Genomic DNA, 14,443 nt, shown 5'->3' with positions numbered 1-14,443 from the left:
TTAATTTTATTAAAACAAACAAATATAAATCAAATATTTAATAAATTAAAATGTATTTAATAAATATATCTCAAACAAAAAAGAAAATATTTACATTTCATAGGTAAAATGTTAGAAAATGTATGAAAATTATTTTATTTTTAATAAAAAACTAAAATGCAAAATAATAAATAATAAAATAAATATTTAAAAACATAATAAAATAAATTAAACAATTCATTAATATTGAAAATATATATTAAAATAGAAAATGCAATAAAAATATGTAACATAAATACATGATTTTATTATTTTTTTTATTAATATATAAAAGGATCCCAAATCAATCACATTCTAGGTAAAGCAGATGAATTATTATTTGTAAAAGCGTGATGCAGTGCAAGTCACATGCACGAATCAGTGATGTTGGAAACACGTCTTCAAACAACATTAAATGAACACTGTATGTAAAAGACACCACTAGTGTGAGTGAAATGGAGATATTTTGGGAAGAAGCGGACGGGTTCGTACCTCTGCTCAGGGATGAAGGAGAAGGTTTTTTGGGCATTTCGCTGAAGACGTTTCCTTCCAGAGGAGAGGATTTACAGTCCTTCTTCTCTGCGGGAGAGGGAACACCGGCCTCCATTCTGACCTGAAACACACACAGAGAGAGAGAGACGTCAGCTGAAATATCCAGAAAATAACTCAACAAATTTTTTTTTAAATAAATAAATAAATCAGAAGTTTTAAATAAGTTAAGACAAATATAAAGAAATAAAATGCAACAAAATTTTCAAGAATAAGTGATTAATTTTTTTACAAGTAGACAATAAATAAAAAAAATTGAAAAATAAATAAATAATTTAGAGAATAAAGTCATTGTCAAAAAAAAAAAAAAAAACTCTAGCTCTATTTTAATGATCTAAGCGCAAAGTCTAAAGCTCATGGCGCTAAAGTATTAAGGTCGTGTCCAAATCCACTTTTGCTATTTTAAGGACGTAAAAATACGCTCTGTGCCCTGGCACATGGTGTAATAGGGACGTGCTTATTCTCTTAATGACTTCTGGGTGTGTTTTGAGCATAACCTGCAATAAACCAATCAGAGTCTCGTCTCTTATTCCCTTTAAGAGTCAGTTGTGTCGCGTTATGGCGCATTTGCTATTTACATGGCGGAATTTGTAAGTGTAAAAACTGAACGCTTAACTAGAGAGAAAACAATTAAACAGAGCATCTGCAGAAATACCTCTTTAAATTTTGAGAATAAAGTTATCATGCATAAAAAAATCTTTACATTTTGAGAATAAAGTCATTAAGTTTCCAGGAAAACTAAAAACCAAAACCAACTCAAACCATTTAAGTTCAAAAACTAATCCTAATGAGTACTGTAAACTTAATCCAATAAAGTAATCATGTATTAATTAACTAATTTCCTTCAAAACTGAGTTCAAAACTCTTTTTAAATGAGTAGAATTAACTTTTAGGCAATTTGTCGATGCCTATAGCTTAGTGGTATTGCGCGCTGACATATACCACAGATGTGCTCGCGGCGACCAGAGTTCGATTCCCAGCTCGAAGTCCTTTGGCAACCCTTCTCCCTCTCTCTGCTCCCAATGCTTTCCTGTCTGAAATCTCTACTGTCCTACCATAACAAAAGGGGGAAAACCCCTAAAAATTTTGAGTTAACTACACTCATTTCATTTGATAAAGTTAATTGTTGGGTTTTACGAATTTTGAGATCTTGGAAAAGTCACCGTTTCCAAAAAACTTCAAGATTAAAGTCATTGTTTCATGAAAAAACTCTTAATTTTAAGAATAAAGCCATTATGTATCCAAAAAGTCTTTGAATTTCAAGAATAAAGTCACAGTTTCCAGAAAAACTCTTTTAATTTCGAGAATAAAGTCATTGTTTTAAGAAAAACTTGTAACAAAGTTGTTATATTTCAAGAAAAACCCTTAGAATTTTGAGAATAAAGTGGTTATGTCTGATGTAAAACTCTGAATTTTGAGAATAAAGTGGTTCTGTTTCAAGAAAAACTCCTCCAATTTGGATAATAAAGTTTTGTTTCTAGAAAAAAACAGCTTAAAGCATCCCGCAGCTCCTAAGAGTAAAGGCTGATCTGCAGCACTAATGAATGAAGTGATCTGGAGCTGATAGAGCAGATCTGTTGAGTCACTGGAGCGTCTCGCTTTTTAAGGCAAAATAAGCCGATTACAGGAGACTCGCTGGACCAACAGCGTCTGTTTCCGCTTTCCTTCGCCAACACTGATGCCCACGCTGGCACTGACACACACACGCTGACATCATGACTGGTCACGTTTTACACGGCGCTGGCCTGACCCGGCGTTCAACTTTACGTTCATCGTGAGCTGAAAAACACCATCAGTCTTTCTTTGTTCATTTTCTGGATGGATCAAAAATATTAAATATGAAATAATATTACAATTATGCTGGAGAAAAGAATGCTACAGACAAAATATTACATGATGAGTCATTGTGAAAGTGAAGATAAATGCTCAAAGGTTTGGAAGGATTAAAGGAACAGTTTTTATTATTATTATTTGTTATATTATTATTTAATTGTTATTATTATCATTAATATTATTAATAATATTATATAGTTATTATTACTATTATTATTATTATTACTTATTAATTATTATTATTGTTATTTAATTATTATTATCATTTAATTATTATTTTATTATTAATATTATCTAATTATTTTTATTTATTTATTATTATTGTTATTTAATTATTATAATTATTATTTGATTATTATTTGATTATTATTAATATTATTATATATTTTTTTTTATTATTTGATTATGATTGGTATTTAATTATTATTATTGCTTAATTATTATGATTATTATTTAATTATTGTTATTATTTAATTATTATTGTCGTTTAATTATTATTATTAATATTTTGCAATTAATAATATTATTTTATTATTAATAATAATAATAATAATAATAATAATAATAATAATAATAATAATAATAATATTGATATTATTATATTATTATTATTATTTTATTTTTATTATTTTGTGTGTGTGTGTGTGTGTGTGTGTGTGTGTGTGTGTGTGTGTGTATGCATATTTGTATATGCATGCGCATGTGTGCCTATGCATGCTTGTCTGTATATGCGTGTGCATGTGTGTATGTGTTTGTGTGCATGTGAGTATGTCTATGTGGGAATTTGTTTATGCATGCATGCATGTGTATGAGCGTGTGTGTGTGTGTGTGTATGTACAGTATGTGTGTGCATGCATGGATGTGTATGAGTGTGCGTGTAAGCACGCAGGTCTGTGTGTGTGTGTGTGTGTATGCATGAATGTATGGATGTGTATGGGTGTGCGTGTATGCATGCATGCATGCGTGTGTGTGTGTGTGTGTGTGTGTGTGTGTGTGTGTGTGTGTGTGTGTGCATGAGTCTGTGTGTGTGTATGAATGAGTGTGCATGTATGCATGTGTGTGTGTCAAGACGTCCCCTGTGGAGTTGAGCGACTCGTGTTTCTCCACAGGATCTGCATGAAGGATAAACTGAAGTCAGAGAGCAGAGCGACAGATGGAGACGCTAGCGAACGCAAACCACGAAACCACAGGCCCTCGCAGAACCCGCAGACACACACACACACCCTGATCTGACCCCGGGGCCCACCAGGAGACGCACAACACTATACACACACCAACACAAACCCTGCACTAACCCCACGGCCCATCAGGAGATGCACAAAACTACACACACACACAAATCAACACACAGTAAAGTACGACAGTCAGTCAATGTTATTTATACAGCACATTTACCACAGCAGAGACGGATAAAGTGCTGAACAGACACACAATTCAAGACAAGACTGATCACTCATCTGTTTAGCTGTGCCTTTACTGAATGAGCACTGTGCTACGGCCAACAGATCGCACTATTATGTCTTCCTTTTCTTTTGCATTCCTCTGTTTTAAACACATTTTAATCTGTTTTATTTGTTGTTGTTTTTAATAAATACACTACCTGAAAAGTCTTGGTAACTCACTGATTTTACATAAAAAAATTACTTGATTCAACTAATAGATAGTTAACTTGACTCCCGACTCTTGGTTTACCCTGCGCATGCGCACGATGCTCCGGGGTCAACACAGAAGGCATTTGAAGCATCTGAAGGGGCCATTTTCTCCCCTTCAGAGGCGAGTAAGTTTTAAGGCCTTTTAAAAATCAACGTTTTTATTGTCTTAAAGTAATTTGAAGTATTGCCGAAGAAGTTAGCAGTTGTCAAAAATCAGACTTTATTATTATTTTGCCCCAAAATGTGGATGAAAAAAGTCATTAACGGCCTCTGTCACCTGTTCCTTTGAGCACAACATTACCCGTCAACCCCTTCCGCTTTTTCCGGAATGCTCCCATATTTTACAGTTTTATCTCGATATCATCCTGCAAAGGTATTTCCCTGTATTTCTCCGGTATTTTCAGTCTCTCTCTGAAGGGTGGCAAATAAACATTTAAGAGCCGATCCTCCCTATACGCAACCCATACCGCCGAACCACCAGGGGCCGCCCCTTGCTCTTAAATGCGAGTCTGTTCTGTGCTTTCGCTTTGTTTAGGCAGGAAAACACTTTGAAATAAATAAAAAATGCGCGATTTCCTTAATTTTCATTACAGGTGCCGTCGCTTCTTCATATGCAGTCCTCAAAACAGTCATATAATGGTGCATGACTCTCAACTGACACGCTTAGTGATAAACAGATGCTGTTTACCAAACGGTTTCTGTACACGCGATTTTAAACAGACATATGCACATATCATTTGGAGTGTCAGATAGGGGATTTTTCTGATGAATCATCTGTTGATCTGCATCCCAATCATCACTAATACTGCAGAAAACCTACTGGAACCAGCATGGAACCAAGAATCTCATAGAAGTCAGTCAAGATTGGTGAAGGAGAAATCATGGTTTGGGGTTCCAAAGAACTTCAACTCTGAAAACTGGACTGACACACTTTCAATCTACTAGAACTTTTTTTTGTTCAGCTACTTTGACACAATCTACATGGTAAAAGCGCAAGAGAAATAATGAAAGATGACTGAGGGAGAGGAGTTATCTCTGAAGCAGGATTCCTCATGACCATACCTCAAGGAGTACATTAAGATGTATTAACATTAATTCTGATGATGTGCTTTTGTTAAAGCTGATTTGAGTTTTAAATGTGTTTTGTTAGTTGAGTTGATTTTAACTTAGTTTGTTCGGCAAATGTGCACAAGTGCATCCACATACAAAACATATGTTGGTAATTTATAGTAAATACTACAATGTTTAAGAACTAAACAATAGTAATGCACTCAAATTGAACTGTTATGGTACTTTTACTATAAAGTATACTGTAGTAAAGGCTAACGTGGTTACTATGGTATTTACTATGGTAATTACTATTAGTTCACGATAGTTACTAATGATACCACATTATGTAGTATAATTCAGTCATGAAGAGTTGTAAATATATGTACAATATAATGTGTATTCCTAAATATTTCTCTTTACTATAAATTACTATAGTATTTTAAATGTACAACACCTGGTTATTTGGATTTTTTTGTTTTTGCTGTTATATATATAAATAAATAAATAAATAAATAAATAAATAAATAGACATAGACAAATAAGTTAATAAATAAATACATAGACAAATAAATAAATAAATAAATAAATAAATAGACAAATAAATAAATAAATAGACATAGACAAATAAATTAATAAATAAATACATAGACAAATAAATAAACAAATAAATAGACAAATAAATAAATAAATAGACAAATAAATAAATAAATAGACATAGACAAATAAATTAATAAATAAATACATAGACAAATAAATAAACAAATAAATAGACAAATAAATAAATAAATAGACAAATAAATAAATAAATAAATAGACAAATAAATAAATAAATAAATAGACATAGACAAATAAATTAATAAATAAATACATAGACAAATAAATAAACAAATAAATAGACAAACAAATAAATAAATAAATAGACAAATAAATAAATAAATAAACAAATAAATAACTAAATACATAGACAAATAAATAAATAAATAAATAAATAAATTTAATAAATAAATAAATAAATAAATAAATAAATAAATAAATAAATAAAGTGTGTGAATGGGTGTGTATGGATGTTTCCAAGTGAAGGGCATCCACTGGGTAAAACATTTGCTGGTTAAGTTGACGGTTCATTCCACTGTGGAAATGCCACAAAGTCGAAAAGAAAATCATTGAATGAATAAATAATAAAAAAATAAATAAATTCTCTGCCATTTGACTCATCTCCACACACATGTGTAGTGTTTTGCAGATAAATGAATCTCTTTGAATATGCTAATGAGGCATTCAAACGGATCAGCCAATGAACAATCGGTCATTTGCATTTCTAACAGGCTCAATAAAGCGGATCTCCATTGGTGAGCGATCAGTGTCTTTCCACACACAAACAGCCATTGATGAAACACAATACAGGCTTTGCAGAAGAAACACAACACACACTCAATCCTCCAGAGCTCATTGTGTTCAGATCAACCACACGTTTGCTTTAACAGCCAGAGATTGAGGCTGACTCTTCAACTGAGCCGCAGAAAACACAAACACATCATTTATTGATCAATGAGAGGATCCTTAAAGAGACGGTACACCTCCAAACCAAGAACTGTGGCTCATTAACTCGAGGAGAGCATTGAGGGATTTATAGAGGTGGTGCTTGGTTGAAAAAAAAATTAATAAATTAAATAATGCACAAAAATAAAAGTAAAGCATTAAATGGGATTTAAACCTAAAGTTGTAGACCTTGATAAAAAATAGGAATAATTAATTAAACTATATAAAATAAACAAAAAATTAACAAAATTACACAAAGCACAAAAATAAAGGTAGAACATTAAGGGGGATTTATAGCCGAATTTGTAGACCTTGATAAAAAAAAAATAATAATAATACACAAAAATAAAAGTATTGCATTAAATGGGATTCATAGCTGAAATTGTAGACCTTGATAAATTTTTTAAAATAAATAAATACACAAGAATAAAAGTAAAATATCTATGCTAAAAATAAAGTTGAATTCAGTTAAATAAAAAATAAAATTAATAAAAAACAAAATGCACAAACATAAAATTTGACAATTAAAGGGGATTTACAGCTGAAATTGTAGACCTTGCTGAAAAAATAATCAAATAAATTATCAAATAAAATAATAAATAAATATACAAACAACATAAAATATATAAAAAAAATTATTAAAATGTAATCAAATTAAATAAATTAAAATAAAATAAATTAAAAATAAAATAAAGTAATGCACAAAAATAAATGTAGACAATTAGAGGGAATCTATTGCTGAAATTGTGGTCCTTGATAAAAAAAAAAATCAATGAAAAAAAACTAAAAAATATAATGTATTGTATATAAATACACAAAAATAAAAGTCAAAGATCCTCGATATAAACTAAAGTAAAATAAAATAAAGTAAAATAAAATTAATTATTTAATTAATTAAATAATGCACAAAAATAAAACTAGACAATTAAATAAGATTTATAGCAGTAAGAAAAATAAAAACCAAAAATAAAATAAAAAATATAAATGCTTATAAAATAAAATAAAAAAAACATAATCCCGAAATAATATTAAAATCCACAAAAAAGCACTATATAAAATCCAAAAATAAAATTAAAAATATATAATAATAAGATATATTGTAATATAATTACATTTTAAAACTGCACAAAATAAAAGTAAAGCAGTAAAGAGGATTTATAGCTGAAATTATGGTCCTTGATAAAATATTTAATAAAATAAAATTTAACAAAAAAAATTTATAAATAAAAATGCACAAAAATAAAATATATTATATCTTATATTATATATTAATGTTGTATTATTATACTATATATTTTTCAGAATTAAATTACAAAAATAATATATAATAGAATATAAACATAAAATCATATTACATTAAAAACTTTTTAAAAATCTAAAAATAAAATAAAACAATAAAATAAAATAAATGCTTTAAACAGTTATGGAGGCTGACTCTTCAGCTGAGAAAACACAAACAAACATCATTTATAGATCAATGAGAGAATCCTTAAAGAGACGGTACACCTCAAAACCAAGAGCTGTGGCTCATTTACTCCAGGAGGGGGATTTATAGATGAAATTGTGGTCAACACACACACTCTCATTCACACACAAACACTAACTCACTCACGCACACACACTCTAACTCACTCACACATACTAACTCACTCTCACACACACACTAACTCACTTTCACACATGCGCACACAAAATTTTACACACACACATGCATTAAAGAAGATTTTCAGCTCAAATTATGGTTCGCACACGCACACGCACACACACACACAGGGCAGCGTCTCAATCACAGGTGGACAGCTGTTCTCAATCCCTCTAGTGAGGGAACATGTGTCGCAGGTCATTTCCTGTATGAAAATGCAGCATAAATGTCCAGCTGTGTGTTTCTGCAGCGCACACACACACACACATCATCGTCATCGTCGTCATCTTCATCATCAGCACAAAATCTACAGAAAACACTCGATGCATAAATTCAGTTCCACACTTTAAAACACTATCATCAAATACAGCATCACACACACACACACACACACACACACACACACAAAGAGAGAGAGAGCGAGACATAAACAGAAATACACACACACACACACAGATAAACAGGAACACACAGACAAATGGACACATACACACATAGACAGAGTGTTATAGGAGTGCAGGGATGGATGTGTGTGTCTGCAGGTGTGGTGTGTGTGTGTGTGTGTTTCTCACTGGATTTCTCACTGTGAGCTCCTGCTTCTCTCTGAATAATTACTGCACGAGCCGTCGGACAAACTAATGACTCCTGCTCAATCCTGAAAGGTCACACACTGAAGAGCTGAGAGCCTGAACAGCTCTGAACACACACACACACACACACACACACACACACACACACACACACACACACACACACACACACAGCGAACACTCGGGTTTATTAGTGAACTTTGCAGGACTCACAGCAGCGGATTGTACCACTTTATTATGACTCTCTGTAGTTTGTTCATGTTTAAAAAAAATTACAATGTAAAAATGTGTGTGTGTGTGTGTGTGTGTGTGTGTGTGTGTGTGTGTGTGTGTGTATATACATATACACTCACCGGCGACTTTATTAGGTACACTTGTCCAACTGCTCGTTGATGCAAATTTCTAATCAGCCAATCACATGGCAGCAACTCAATGTATTTAGGCATGTAGACATGGTCAAGACGATCTGCTGCAGTTCACACCGAGCATCAGAATGGGGAAGAAAGGGGATTTAAGGGACTTTGGAAGTGGCATGGTTGTTGCTGCCAGACGGGCTGCTCTGAGTATTTCAGAAACTGCTGATCTACTGGGATTTTCACGCACAACACGCATTTGCCTTGTTGACGCCAGAGGTCAGAGGAGAATGGCCAGACTGGTTCCAGCTGATAGAAAGGCAACAGTAACTCAAATAAGCACTCGATACAACCGAGCTCTGCAGAAGAGCATCTCTGAACACACAACACGGCCAACCTTGAGGCGGATGGGCTACAGCAGCAGAAGAGCACACCGGGTGCCGCTCCTGTCAGCTAAGAACAGGAAACTGAGGCTACAATTCACACAGACTCACCAAAACTGGACAATAGAAGATTGGAGAAACGTTGCTGCTCTGATGAGTCTCCATTTCTGCTGACACATTCGGATGCTCGGGTCAGAATTTGGCCACAACAACATGAAAGCATGGATCATCCTGCCTTGTATCAGCGGTTCAGGCTGGTGGTGGTGGTGTAATGGTGTGGGGGAGATTTTCTTTGGGTCCATTAGTACCAATTGAGCATCAACGCCACAGCTACCTGAGTATTGCTGCTGACCATGTCCATCCCTTTATGAGCACAGTGTCTCCATCTTCTGATGGCTACTTCCAGCAGGATAACGCAGCATGTCATAAAGCTCAATCATCTCAGACTGGTTTCTTGAACATGATGATGAGTTCACTGTACTCAAATGGCCTCCACAGTCAGCAGATCTCAATCCAATAGAGCACCTTTGGGATGTGGTGGAACGGGAGATTGGCATCATGGATGTGCAGCTGACAAATCTGCAGCAACTGTGTGATGCTATCATGTCAATATGGAGCAAAATCTCTTGAGGAATATTTCCAGTAGCTTGTTGAATCTCTGCGACCAAGGATTAAGGCAGATCAGAAGGTAAAAGTGGGTCAAACCAGGTACAAGTACGGTGTACCTAATAAAGTGGCCAGCGAGTGTATATATATATATATATATATATATATATATATATATATATATATATATATATATATATATATATATATATATATATATACACACACACACACACACACACACACACACACACACACACACACACACACACACACACACACACACACACACACACACACACACACACATATATATGTATATACTATATATATATATATATATATATATATATATATATATATATATATAGAATTTTTTTGCTGGAACATACTTAAAGAGATACTTTAAAATATGTATAAGGGATGTGTTTGTATGTGTTTAAATATATATATATATATATCTTTTATATGTACATTACGTTCATTCAATTTCCTTCAGCTTAGTCCCTTATTTATCAGAGATTGCCACAGTGGAATGAACCACCAACTATTCCAGTATATGTTTTACACAGCGGATGTCCTTCCAAAAGAACCCATGTCAACACTGGTAGAACATGCAAACTCCACACAGAAATGCCAACAGGCCCAGACAGGACTCGAACCAGCAACCTGCTAAACACAGCCACCAGGCTGCCCTATACATTACTGTATACATTAATAGATATAGATAAAGATGATCATAAATGGTTATCAATAAAGTAATCTCTTATTAATAAATGAGATCTCTCTACTGGATAAAAACTCATCGAAGGACACAAGACGATCCTGAAAGTCTCAAACTCCTCAAGGACAAGCTGGAGATTTCATTAATGACCCAAACTCCAGTTATTGAGCCACTGGAGGAAACAGCAGCAGCAGAAACATCTCAAAGTAAACACAGATCACAGTTCACACAGATGATGATGATGATGATGATGATGAGCAGTCACTAAATCCGGCAGCTCTGGACCTTTAACCTGCAGTACAACTGAAGTCCAGCAGTAATGAAGAGCCGCAGAGGAGCGCCCGCTTCAGTCAATAACACCAGTCTAAACTCTCCTGATTTCACGTCTGCGCCTTTAAATCAGAGTTTATTTCGATGCTCTTTCTGAACATTTCACTTTAGTTTGGTTCAATCGTTATCGTTTTTTGCTGGTTTGACTTTAGCTTTTATTTTGCAAAGACATGCATTTCAGTTTAGTTTTTATAGAGTTTTAGTTTCAGCAATCTTAGTTTATCAGCGTTAACCGAACACATTTACTGTCGTCCAGAGTAACGTTTAGTGTTTACACAGACACAATTTTTATACAAACGTCTACATATGTATGTTAAAGGACTCACATTCATTCATTTTCCTTCAGCTTAGTTATTTATTAATCAGAGGTCGCCACAGTGGAATGAACCACCAACTAATCTAGCATATGTTTTACACAGCAGATGCCCTTTTAACTGACTTGCCTAATTACCCTAATTTTACCCTAATTAACCTAGTGAAATGTCACTTTAAGCTGAATACTAGTGTCTTGAAGAATATCTAGTTATTAGAGAGTTATTAAAACTATTATGTTTAGAAATTTGTTGAAAAAGATCTCGCCGTTAAACAGAAATTGAGAAAAAATAAATAAACAGGGGGGCGAATAATTTTGACTTCAACTATATATATATATACACACACACACACACACACACACACACACAGTAAATATAAAAAATACACTGATTAACATTTTAAAAGTAAATATCAATTATTATTATATTAATATTATATTATTATTATATTAATAAATACTTTTTGTTTACTATAGTAATCTAGGTCTGCAGGACTGAATGAGATGTATGTGTGTGTGTGTGTGTGTGTGTGTGTGTGTGTGTGTGTGTGTGTGTGTGTGTGTGTGTGTGTGTGTGTGTGTGTGTGTGTGTGTGTGTGTGTGTGTGTATGACAGGAAATAATATTTGACTAGATATTTTTCAAGACACTTCTATACAGCTTAAAGTGACATTTAAAGGTTTAACTGGGTTAGTTAGGTTAACTAGGCAGGTTAGGGTTATTAGTCAAGTTATTGTATAACGATGGTTTGTTCTGTAGACTATCGAAAAAAAAGTTAGCTTAAAGGGGCTAATAATATTGTCCTTAAAATGGTGTTTAAAAAACTTAATAACTGCTTTTATTTTAGCCGAAATAAAACAAGTAAGACTTTCTCCAGAAGAAAAAAACATTATCAGACATGCTTTGAAAATTTCCTTGCTCTGTTAAATATAATATGGGAAATATAAAAAAAAAAAAAAAAGCAACAAAAATTCAAAGGGGGGCTAATAATTCTGACTTCAACTGTGTGTGTGTGTGTGTGTATATATATATATATATATATATATATATATATATATATATATATATATATATATATATATATATATATATATATATATATATATAAATAATTATTAAATAAGTATAAAAATTATTATGTTAAAATATTTAATATATCTAATATAAATATTTAAGTGTCAGAAACATTTTTTTTAATAATTATTTTTAGGGGTTTTCACTTTTATTGATAGTGGACATGTAGAAACAGTAAAGTGTGGAGAGGAGAGATAGGGGAAGGATCGGCAAAGACCTCAAGACGGGAATCGAATCCAGGTCACTGCGAGCACCTCGTTGCACTAGGCTATTGGCTTATTTTATTATTTTTTGCATAACTCACCATATACACTACCGGTCAAAAGTTTGAGGTCAGTTTAATTTTTTCATGTTTTGTTTTTAAAAAAAATATATTCTGTTCATCAAGGCAGCATTTATTAAATGTAAACAACGGTTACATTTATAAATATTTATTTAATTTTTAAATAATTTCTTTCTTTCTTATTGTGTGTAGTGGCTCCAGTCATTATTGCTTGTATTACTATTACCATTACCATTAATATTAATAATAATAATAATAATAATAATAATAATAATAATAATAATAATTAATCTTAGAGTTAATTCTGAAGGATCATGTGACTCTGAAGACTGGAATAATGAAGCTGAGTATTAATCTTTAAAATCACTGGAATAAATTATTAAATTAAATTATAAACTACTTTTGAACAGTTATTTTATAGTGCAAAAACATTTCAAAATTTCACAATGTGTACTTTTTGATTTAAAAAAAATCCAGCCTTGGTGAGCAGAAGATTATTTTACAACATTTAAAAATTAAACTGACCCCAAACTTTTCACCGGAAGGGTAAATATGATCAATATGCATATATAATAATTATTTCTACATTTTTTACAAAATAACCAATTTAATAGTATAAATATTTATTAAATATGGGTCAAATATCAATATGTTATCAATATACTTATATTTTTTTATGAAATTTTTTTTTTTTTTTTAATTTTTAAAAAAATTATATATTACACACACACACACACACACACACACACACACACACACACACACACACACACACACACACACACACACACACACACACAATAGACCTTTGAATGTTAGGTATGTTGGTTATAATAACAATAACATAACATGTATACTGATTATAAATTATATAAGTATATGATAATTATGAATACATGAACTACATTGACCAATAGTGTTAGTGTTAGTTTCCTAAAGTGCTGTCGTAGTGCAGGAGTGATGCGATGTGAAAGCAGGAGGTGTTGGCGGCGTCTCATCCGGTTAGCAAAGCCCTTCAGGAGTTCATTAAGTCCCGAATCAAAGGCGCTGCGGATCCGTCACGTTTGTTCGCCTGCTCCCCGCGGCCCGTCCATCTCGCATTTCAAAGCCAGCGATGGCCTTTCAGGAGACGCAGATCCGAGCGTTTGCTTGCTGTAATTAGACGCTGATTGTTTCTGCTTGATGAAGGACTTTCAGAAGCAGCATCTGCAGATCTGAGTCTCTGGAGCATCACTCAACTGCTGGAGAACTGCTCACATCTCTGTGTGAGTGTGTGTATGTGTGTGTGCGGGTGGGTGGGTTTCGTCGGGTGGGTTGGTGCCTGGGTTTATACGCGTCAATGACTGATTGAAATATGTCTTTTTTTTTTCAAAATATTATTGCTATTTTTTTATTTTAAAAATATTATATATATATATATATATATATATATATATATATATATATATATATATATATATATATATATATATATATATATATATATATTGATTATATACTGATAT

At 32.5% G+C, this 14,443-nt stretch overlaps 2 protein-coding genes across 4 annotated transcripts in view; one reads left to right on the top strand and one right to left on the bottom strand.

Annotated features, from left to right (window-relative positions):
* Positions 1 to 14,443, top strand: part of tmem63bb (transmembrane protein 63Bb) — a 476,742-nt gene that overhangs the window by 102,768 nt on the left and 359,531 nt on the right. The window lies entirely within an intron of this gene.
* Positions 1 to 14,443, bottom strand: part of gli2b (GLI family zinc finger 2b) — a 163,407-nt gene that overhangs the window by 133,443 nt on the left and 15,521 nt on the right. Inside the window, exon 2 of one of the 2 annotated variants that reach the window (XM_073915865.1) lies at positions 511 to 683. In XM_073915865.1, the coding sequence (XP_073771966.1) occupies positions 511 to 625 (115 nt within the window). In that variant the 5' untranslated portion in view covers positions 626 to 683. 2 annotated transcript variants of the gene reach the window in all.

The sequence above is a fragment of the Danio rerio genome, chromosome 11 (genome assembly GCF_049306965.1).
Source record: "Danio rerio strain Tuebingen ecotype United States chromosome 11, GRCz12tu, whole genome shotgun sequence".
In the NCBI taxonomy this organism is placed as follows: domain Eukaryota; kingdom Metazoa; phylum Chordata; class Actinopteri; order Cypriniformes; family Danionidae; genus Danio; species Danio rerio.
This window is presented reverse-complemented; position numbering and strand designations above follow the sequence as displayed.